The sequence below is a fragment of the Vigna angularis genome, chromosome 8 (genome assembly GCF_016808095.1).
Source record: "Vigna angularis cultivar LongXiaoDou No.4 chromosome 8, ASM1680809v1, whole genome shotgun sequence".
Taxonomy (NCBI): domain Eukaryota; kingdom Viridiplantae; phylum Streptophyta; class Magnoliopsida; order Fabales; family Fabaceae; genus Vigna; species Vigna angularis.
In genome coordinates, this window is record NC_068977.1 from 23,737,513 (window position 1) to 23,748,388 (window position 10,876).

The following is a 10,876-nucleotide window of genomic DNA, read 5'->3' on the forward strand; positions in this document are numbered from 1 at the left end:
TGTGTATAATCTCGGTTAGTGTAAAAGAAGAGATCTTATAGGAATTTAGGAAAAATTGTTTGAGGAAAGGTTAAAAGGTCAATAAACATTTTTGTGTCACGTAATTAAATTATCAATATATAAATAGATCTTTTGAAAGATGAATAATTGGAAAAAAAAATTGTTATAATAACCTTAATTTAATGTCGGTAATCTTACTTTCCTTTTAAAAAAGTGAATTTAATATGTGAGAGCTAAAATAAAAGAGTTAAACTTCCACCCAAAGGACACGCACGCTTAACTTTAGTGAGAGTGTTACATCATATAGAACCCATATACACCCAATTAATATACAATTAAGGTAGGATGACACTCATTTATATTTATTTGACAAACTTAACAAAAATAAAATGATTATAAAAAAATAATTTTTTGTAATTTTTCAAAAGAATAAAAAAAATTAAAAATATATTTAACCAAATAAATATAAAAAAAATTTGTATGTAAAAGTATTATTATTCTTCTTGGCAACAAGGTTTTGTCAATTTCAATCAAAACATTGTTGAATTTTCAAGTCTTCTAATCCAAAAGATGGGTAAGAAAAGTAAGAACCTCAATGACATCAAAACATTATTAGTTGTGGAAAGCCTGCCTTCACCATAATAATTTTCCATACTTTGGTTGGCTTAGTTGACCGATACATCTTTTCCATAATAACATTGAGGTTGTAAATTGTTAAAGAACAATAGGGACTGAAAGCTGAAGCAACTAATATGTTAGTGCAGGGGATGGACCCATAATTGTGAAAACATACGAAAAATCAATGCACTGAGATATCACTTAACATTTTAGTATGTAGGGAAGGATAAATGGGTATTAATAAAAAGTAGTATTAGGAAGCTTCATTATTCAAGATAAAAAGCAAAATCTTCACATTATAAATATTAATAGTCTTAAAATATAAAAACAAATAATCGAAATTACCAATACATTATACAATAACAGACAACGAAATGAATTTCTTGAAACCTTGCATTACATTGCAGACCTCAATAATTCATGTAGCTTTCATCTCTCACAGAAGTTTTGAAGTTTATCTGCCATAAACTGCAGATTTGGCGATATAATTCAGAATACTTGCATTATTCGTGTACTGAAGGAGATAAATTAGAGACTAAAATTTAGTAATAAAACTGAAAATCTAGTCTAGCAAAAAAAGTATGCAACTGTAAGAATGTTATGAGGGGTAATATCGAGTTATTGGCATTAAGTACCTGCTAGCCTTCGAGCCACCGATGGCACTTTGCAACGTTCAGTTCAACCATTAGAAGTATATATTCCACCAGTCTGTTCAAGAATGTGATGTAAGTAAATCTCCATGGTCTCCAAAGTAGAATTGATGCTAGTAAACCCCAAAAGCCTGTGAAGAACCCCATTCCCAAGCTCATATATAATCCTCCATGGATATCTGAATTGTCATTTTCACTGTCAACTGCTTCTCCTTGAGGCTGTTTTGCTGTCTTATCTCCGGGACAACTTCTGTTAAGTTGTTGACCACAAAGACCAATATTTCCTTCAAAACTAGAGGCTTCAAAGGTTTGCAACTGCCTTCCCCAAGGGATTCTTCCACTCAGATTGTTGTTTGATAAGTCTAAGACTGTAAGACGATCAATATTGGCAAGAGTAGAGGGAATTCTGCCAGATAAATCATTTCTTGATAAGTCAAGAAATTCTAGCGAATCTAAATTTCCAATCTCTCGAGGGATTTCTCTGCTCAAGTTGTTTCTTGATAAATTCAAAGAAACTAATCCAAATAAATACCCTAACTCTTTTGGTATTTCTCCTGTCAATTCATTACTTGAGATATCAATGCTCTTCAGAAGATACTCAGCATTCCAAAATTCATGATCCTCACCTTTCCACATAAATAACACGTTAGTGTCTTCCGTTCCATAGGTAATAGATCTAGATGACATTCTGCGTAACTTTTCTGTTCCAAATGCAACTACTCCCCTTTCCATCATTGCTGTCAAATTTCTCAGACACGTTGGAATTCCTCTTGACAAGTGGTTCATTGAAAGATCCAAGAGACGAATTTGCCTCAAATAGCAGATCTGATCTGGAACACTTCCAGAAAAGTTATTTAATCGTAAGCTTAAAATTTTCAATGATTGCATATTTTCTCCAATCCATGAAGGTATTGCACCGGACAACAAATTTTCACCTACATCTAATACAGCTAATTTAGTGCAGCTTTTCAATGTGAATGGTAGTTCTCCGATCAAACTGTTGTTTCGTAGTACCAGAGCTTCCAAATTAACCAGAGTACCCATAGAATGTGGAATCTTTCCTGACAATTTATTATTTTTGAGATTGAGAAATATTAATGAACCTTTTAAATGTTCCCAACAATTGGGCAGCTGTCCCGTTATTTGATTATTTGATAAATCTAGAGTTTGCATTGATGTGGTTGTGCTTTTTCTGCACAAGGACATGCTTAAATCTGAAATCTTATTGCCGGATAGATCCAATGTGAAAGCTTGTGATAAAAAAGATGGAATTTCACCTTCAAGTTGATTTGAACTTAGAAATATGAATGCTCCAGGATCACCAGTAAGCTTGATTGGTAAATTTGGAATTGTACCTTTAAGATTGTTGTCAGACATGTTGAGCCGACTTATAAACCGTAACTTATTCCAAAACCATTCTGGCACAAAGTCATCAATCTCAGCATCAGAAATGTCCAGAAACTCTAAGCGATTTTGAGTTTGGAGCCAACTCGGGAAACTAGGACCCAGTTTGCAAGAACCTAGTCCCAATCTAAACAATTGAAAAGGTGGAATCCAAGTATTAGAAAACTTTAGAGACAATGAGTTGTCTGTCAAGTCTAATTCCACCAATTTTGACAAATTCGTTAGATGCAATTCAGTGATATCACCCGCTAAGTAATTCTCCTCTAAGTGAAGATACACCAATTCTTGTAGTAACCCAATGTTTTTCGGTATTTCTCCACATAACTGATTATTGGAAAGATCTAAGAAGCTCAAAGATGTAAAACCTGAAAGATTAGGTAGCATGCCAGTAATCCAGTTATCAGATAAATCTAGACTTCGAAATTTTCTATTGCACCGTGAAGAGTTTTGAATAAAACTGGAAAATTTCCCACTAAAGTTGTTTCTACTAAGGTATAAATCATGCAATGTACATATATACCCTAGAGAAGATATGTCACCCTGCAGGTTGTTGGAGCTTAGGGTAAGAACTTCAAGAGAGTTCATTACATTTCCAAATCTATTTGGAAAAAGACCTTCTAATGAGTTGTCATGAAGGTTAAGGCTATGAAGATTGGGGGTAAAGTTAAAAACCCAGTGAAATATAGTCGATGATTTCAATAGGTTATTGGAGAGATCAAGAGTGACAAGAGAAGATAAAGAATTACTTGTTGAAGCGGATGGCACAAGAAAACTTTTATCAGGAAGGCCGCAATTTGATAGATAAAGTTCTCGGAGTTTAGAGCTGAAGTTTAAATTTCCTTGAAATATCCATGATGTCATATTGTTTTCGGAGAGATCAAGGATCATAAGAGAATGAAGGTTCAGTAACAATGAAAATGTTGATGGTGTCAGCATATTTCCAGAGAGATCGAGGAAGGAAAGAGAAGTAGAAAGGTTGGAATAAAAATGAAACAAAGATGAAATATTATGATCTGAAAGACTACAAGCAACTAACCTCAACTCTCTTAAGTTAGGAACAAGCTCTCGAATCGATTTTAGCCAGTGATGAGAGGAGTCAAGAGGCAATGAACTCAGTCGAAGAGTATCTAATGAAGAGAGAGAAGATAGCCATTTTGCATCCTTAATTGATAGACCAAACTCACCTCCAAGTCCAAGAGTTTGCAAGAAAGGAAGATTCCCAACCCGGAACGGTATTGCTCCAGAAAGTGAAATCTCCCAAAGATTAAGATGCCTTAATTGGGTGAGGTTTTTAAGTTGATAAGGAATTCCTCCATTTAGAAAATTATAACTTAGATCTAGGTATCGTAAACTCGTTAGTTTCCCCAGTTGAGAGGGGATTTCTCCACGAATACTATAAATGCTTCTTAGATCAAGATACTCCAACTTTGAGAGATTTCCCAGAGAATAAGGAATACTAGCAGCAAAAGTCGACCATGATAGATTGAGATATCTCATGTTTTTGAAGGAGCCCATGTTTTCAGGTATCTGACTATCACTGAAATCACAGAAGGTTACATCCAAATGTTGAATGTTTTGCAATTCAATCAGTGAAGTGAGGTTAAAGAAACCGCTCAAATCTTGCAACTGAAGCATGAGTACATGACCTGTTTCATTGTCGCATTCTACGCCTCTCCATTTGCAGCAATCTCCATTATTCTCATCATTCCTCCATGTAGACAGTATGCCATAGTCATCTGGGAGGCTTTGTTTGAAGTTCAGAAGTGCTCGTCTTTCCCTCGCAATGCATGTCACGTGTGAGTTCTGTGATTGAGAGATGAATCCAAGAATGGATACTTGGAAAAGCAAAAACCACACTGATATTGCAAACAAAAACCTGATGAAATAACTGTCCATTGAATAACTCCAGATATGAATTTCGAGTCTATGATGTTTGGATAAGTGAGTAGAAAGTGTTAACACTAATGTAGTATATAAAAACATCTGAGTTAAGAAATCCTACCGTGCCTCGTTGACATGGGATATTAGCAATGTAAGTGTAAATGTGAATATAACATAACTAGAAATAGAAATAAAGTTAAATACTTTATAAAAAAGTAAAGTCATACGTTACTGTAAAATATTGTTGTTGAATCACTTCCCTTTAAAATCCTTAAAAGACCGTAAATTTAAAATCCTAAATAATTAAATTAAAATTTATATTAAAATAACAAAATAATAAATAAATAAAAGTAATTAATTTAAATCGTCATATCAAGTAAAATAATTTCTTTCAATATATTATTGTTTAAAATATAATTTTTATACCTTAAAATTATATTAATTTAATTTTAAAAAATTATTTTAAAGAATTTATTTCTTAAATATATATTAATATACAACTAAATTTATTTTATTATATTAATCAAATTAGTTACAAAAAATTTCTTTTCATATTTTTCTTAATTTTCCTCAATCTAAATTATTTCATTTTTCATTGTCTCTCTTAATTTATTACTTCCTCTAATTACCATCGTCCCTTAAATCCAAAAATTTAAATTAAATAGAATCATGAATGTTTGAGGTAATGCTTTGTCTTTAATTGTCAACTGTATCTCCATGTGACTTTATTTGATTAATTAATCACTAAATGAAAATTATTAAATAATAATTAATTTAGAGAAAAAAATTAATCATTATATTAATTAAGACACAATTTTATAAATTAAAAATTATTAATATTTAAAATGATGTTTAGTATTAATATAAATTTATACTTGATTTGTGAAATAGAATATAAGTTGATTTTTTATATTAACTATTTTAACAATTATTAGATTCTAAATTAGGTATCAAAGTTCTATAAACATGCAATCTCTATTAAACACTTACAAAATCTCATCATTTAAAATATTTTTTGAAAGATGATGATTTGAAAAAAAATGTTATAATAATTTTGAAACAATTTATTTGGAAATGTCAGTAGTTTTAATTTCCTTTTCAGAATTAAAGTATAAAAAAGAATTGAATTTCTACGCAAATTCCGCTGTCAACTTCAGAGAAAGGGTTTCATCAATACCAATAAATAGCAATAAATACGTTATTTGTTGAATTTTCAAGTGTTCTTAGCTTGAGTCTCCTCAGTATTTATAACGTAGCTTAGCAAGTCTTCTTAGCTTGGCTCTCATCAATATCAATAAATACGTTATTTGTTGAATTTTCAAGTCTTCTGATCGTAAAATATGGGTTAGAAAATTAAACACTTCAATCACATCAATACATTATTATTAGTTGTGGAAAATATAATATAAAAAAGGAGTTCAACCACGCAGGATAACCCTGAGGAGCCAAGCCTTAGCATCCCTCTTTTTAAGTTCAATTTCTAATTTTTTAAAGATAAAAACATTTAATTACAGTTTGAGAAACGCAGGGAATCTCTCTGTTTTTAATATATTTAATCATTCCACAACCTTGACATTCAGGAATTACAAATTTTGTTTTATTTTTATTACAAAATAAATTCTAAACTCATCAATTTAATTTTATAAATCTATTTATACTATAAGGTTTCAACCACTTATATCTTATATTTCATTAGTTATATTTAGACCATTCTAAGTCATAAATAATTCTCTGTCTAATGGGTTGTCGATTCGTTAGATGTTTGTATATTCCTTTTATCACTGCAATTTCTTTTCGAATATACTCTTATTTACAAACTGGCTAAGCGTAGATACAAAGTACTTAAGTTCATAATTTCACAACATGTACTTTTGTTAGCTTGGAATTTGATTTGATGGATTGATGGCTTTTTTTATCTATAGGTTATAATTTCACTAGTGAAAAAACTGTTTTGTATGATAACATTATAGTTCTGGATATCAGGTATGTGTATTTTATAACTTACAAGAAAATTATATCATAATAGATTTTGCATATTATGACGTATTTTTTTGTCTCCTATCATAATAAGTCTAATGTATTACGACAGATTTTCACTTATCGATCATAATATAACGAATTTATTATGATGCAATTGAGTTTATCTATCATAATATGTAATGTTTTATGACATAATTTTCTCACCTATCATAATATGTCAAATATATTATGATAAGTAATTGTTCACCTATCATAATATATACTTTTAAAAAATAAGGCTTTATTATATACATTATACACCTATGATAAAAACTTTTATACAAAACATCATTATTACATTTGACATATCCAATCAATTTACAATTAATTTCTTATATTATCATTTCATCAATCAATTTATAATCAATATAACATAAAATGAACATATTCAATATTAAACTAATATAATGAAATTCATTAACATTAAATTGTCTAATAATATTTAATACATAATTTGTTCATCAAACAATATATTAAATTCAAATTTAACATTAACTTACACTACATTGTAGTCAAGTTTTAATAATTTACTAACACTTAAAATAAAAGAAACTCACTTAGTTCTAATGTCACTACAAAAATAATTAATTTTAGGAGAGGTTATTTTTCGGTGGTTCTAAAAACCCCAAATAATTCCCGGCAGTTTATGCCTGAACCGCAGGTAACATTTTTTATAATTTTCTTAAACTTTCCACCCAACTCATATCCCTTCCCCCGCTGCTTCATTCGTCCATCTAATCTAAAAATGTCTAAACCCTAACCTCCCTCCCCCGCACCTTCGTCAAAATTTCCCCCAAATCCTTCCTCGCACCACAATCTTCTCATGCTTGTTTCGTGTTCGTCTTCTCCTACTTGGCTTCATGTTCATCTTCTCCTGCTTGGTTGAGCGTCGAGGTGAAGGCGTCAAGGAATTTGTGGGTTGAGCGAGGTCGAGGTGCTCTAACGCGCTCCCGTATTGACCAATCTTAGGTCGAGGTCGAGGTAAGACTATGTTTGATCTTGGCTCTCCGGTTTTGGCTCTCTTGTTCGATCTACTGATCCTTGTTTATCTGATTAGTGATAAATATGCAGAGATTTGAGAGGATAATGCGTGGGACACAAGGCACACTTATCATTGCTTCGACCCTCCAAATTGTTGTTGGATTCAGTGGACTTTAGCACAATGTAGTGAGGTTGGTTCGTGTCTAGATCCTTGAATTGTTTTTCCTTCCATCTTGTAGTCACATACATTGAACTTTTTGAGATTATCCATGCAATACTTATACTTTTGGATGTTTAAAGATGTTTCTATTTTTCTTGTTTGAACCACAGCTAGCTCTAATTCTTTTAGAAATGTACTAATCCCTCCTTCTTTTGATAACTCCCAGTTAGTGATCATGATTAATTCCAATTACACTAATAGATAGGGTTTTTACCATTGTGCAAGTGATTTTTCTACAAATAATTTTGTTGAGTAATTTGTTTTACTTTTATAATTTCTTAAGCCCTCTCTCTGTAGTTCCCCTGGTTGCTCTGTCAGGCTTTGGACTTTGTGAGTTCGGCTTTCTTGTGAAACTGATATTTGCAGCAAGAACTATTTCTTATTTCTTTCCTTCATCTTTGAATCTATGAATTATATAATTGGTATGATTTATGTTACTTCTTGCTCTACTTTATTTTCTCTAATTTAAATGCTATATTCTAAAGTAGTGGTGTTCCTTTGTCCAGTACATTCCTCATGTGAAAGGACAAAATCATTCATTCTTATGAATCAATGTGCTCATTCATTCATATATATATATATATATATATATATATATATATATATATAATTGTAATATGAAAATTGTACATTATCTATCTATCATAATTTATTCTTATTTTCATCCTCAAGAATCTATCTATCGCAAATTTAAATGTGACGTTTTGATCAAGTTATTTTCATCCTCAAGCTTTATAACCTTTAAAAGGAATTTTTGTTTTTCACATATGTTATTGGCTTTGACTGATTCATTTGGATGACTATAAGCCCTTCCACATTTGACAATTGTTTCTTGGTTCTTTTGAAGATTAATTTGATATTTTATATTGTTGAAATTTGCTCGCAAAGGTTTGAACCATTTCCTCCCAGAGCCTGTTGGAACTAAGAGCAACCTCGCTGACAATGAGATTTTTTTTCCTAAATCAATGATAGAATTTTGGGGTTGTCCAAGGCAAGACCTAATAGTGGACATGCTTTCAGAGTTTGAGAAGGTAGATTCTCGTGTTATATCTTGTGTGTGTATATATTCTTTTTTTCACGTGCTTGTGCATTTTGTTCAAATTTTAGTAAGTTATGTCCATATATTAATAGTTGTTTATAGGCTTAATACCTTGTTTTGTCTCCAGTTTCGCTTGACAATGTAAAATTAGTCCATCCTTTAAAACGTGCGTCAATTACGTCCTTACTTAATAAAATTTATATCAATGAAATCTCTTCCGTTAAATTCGTACAAACGGCGTTAATAGAAGAGAGAGAAAAATAATTAGGTTCCTGTTTCTGTAAAATTGAGTCAATTGGAACCTTGCCGTTAATTTCAGTGGACGACGTTAAATTTATTGTGTCATGGCATGCTGACTGATAACAGTTGAAAACACCGTTATCTGTGATGTAATTTTGATACTAAATGCACCCTTTTCTGCTTAGAAACTTGCTTGAAATCATGTTTTTCTATTAAGTTGTGTGAATAAGAGAGCTGAGGTTGAATTTAATGATTTTATGACTAATTTCCCTTGTTTTGATAGAAAATGATATAATATGGAAAGCAGGAATGAAGTGCCACGGAGATGGAGCTCAGAAAGGACTAGAAAAGCACTAGAAGGGAGGAGTGCTCGAAGCTTGGGCGCCCTTTTTGGTGGCTTGAGCGTAGAAGAGTGTCGCTCACCGCCTGGACGCCCCTTTTTGGGTGCTTGAGTGCCGGATGCACGAAGCTTGGTGGTCATCTCTGAGCCTTGGGCATAGAAGACCACCGCTTACCGCTCGGGCGCCCCTTTTGAGGCGCTTGAGCACCGGAGGCTCGACGCTTGGGCGTCTTGTGCAAGGCTTAAGTGCCAAGAGGTTTCTTACAATTCAGGTTCTTATTGAATTCTCCCAAGAGTAATATTGCTCAGGGATGAGAGTATGAGTCTTGGTCGTCTTTAAGTTGTTGATCTTAACATTTAATTACTAGGAATGCTAGGAATTGCATGAACTGGTGATTAAAGACATGCCTATTTCGTCGAGGGATCGGATTTAAGTGATTTAGTGAGTGACGTTGACATTAATGCATAAAGAAGAAGTCTTACATACATGAGAGGGAATTTGGTGAAATCTAACGCCAACAACATACTCATGTCATATTAAACAACATCCGTTTATCACTATGCTCTTTTGCTATTGATCAAATTGCATTCATATTTAATTTTCTGTCTTTGCATCTTAAACCAATGATCTCGTTTTATTTAAGTCTTAATTAATCGATTTATCACACAATTGTCTAGTGTCGAGAGTCTTCTTGGATACGATACTTGGTCTTCCCATTTTATATTACTTATGCAATTTGGTACACTTGTCAATCCAAACAAGTTTTTGGCGCTGTTACCGGTGACTCACGATTTAAACTATTCTATTTGTGTGATTCTTGATTAACTTTGACTTTGTTTTGTTTTTATTTTTGTTTTTAATTTTTGTTTAATTTTTAATTTGTGTCTAGTGACGTTTATTTTTATTTTTGTTCTAACAGTGTTTTCTAGGGTTTTGTGTCTAGTTTATGCAGGATACAGTTAGGACCAGGAGCAACAAAAGTTCTGAACCTCTTCTCGCAAGACTAGAGACTAATAAAAGGTCGAGAAGATAGAGATTATCTAGAGAACTCTAGAAAGAATTTCACAGGCCTTACAATCTGATCAGGAAAGCATGGACAACAGTAGTGGTAGGCGTACTTTGGCAGATTATGCAACAATTGTTGGCCCTCACAATTTTAATAGCATTGCAAAACCGAGGGTCAATGCTGCAAGTATGGAGATGAAGCCTGCGTTGATCCATTTAGTGAAGAGCAACCAATTCAATGGACTGTAAAGTCAAAGTCCATATGAGCATCTGACAACTTTTAATGAGATCTGTAATACTTTGAAGCTAAATGGAGTTCCAGATGATGCTATTAGATTGAGCTTGTTTCCTTTCTCACTGGGAGGCAATGCTAAACTATGGTTGAACTCTTTTCCTGAAAATAGCTTGACTGAGTGGGAGGATGTGGTTACAAAGTTCTTAAGCAAATACTTCCCACAGTCAAAGATCAACAAAGGGA

The 10,876-nt window shown here is 32.4% G+C and overlaps 1 protein-coding gene across 2 annotated transcripts; it reads right to left on the bottom strand.

Annotated features, from left to right (window-relative positions):
• Positions 1 to 655: 655 nt before the first annotated feature.
• On the bottom strand, positions 656 to 4,594 carry LOC108344212 (receptor-like protein EIX2). Of its 2 annotated transcripts, none has more exons than XM_052866704.1 (2): positions 1,254 to 4,594; positions 656 to 1,086 (listed from the first exon to the last, which is right to left on the bottom strand). In XM_052866704.1, the coding sequence occupies exon 1, from the start codon at positions 4,566 to 4,568 to the stop codon at positions 1,257 to 1,259; it is 3,312 nt and encodes a 1,103-aa protein (XP_052722664.1). In that variant the 5' UTR covers positions 4,569 to 4,594; the 3' UTR covers positions 656 to 1,086; positions 1,254 to 1,256. The 2 variants fall into 2 exon arrangements, with proteins under 2 accessions (XP_052722664.1, XP_052722665.1); XM_052866705.1 differs by having other exon boundaries at positions 656 to 1,132.
• Between the last annotated feature and the right edge of the window lie 6,282 nt (positions 4,595 to 10,876).

Bases quoted from the DNA above. Each gene is read 5' to 3' on its own strand.
- LOC108344212 (XM_052866704.1), bottom strand. From the start codon at position 4,568: ATGGACAGTTATTTCATCAGGTTTTTGTTTGCAATATCAGTGTGGTTT.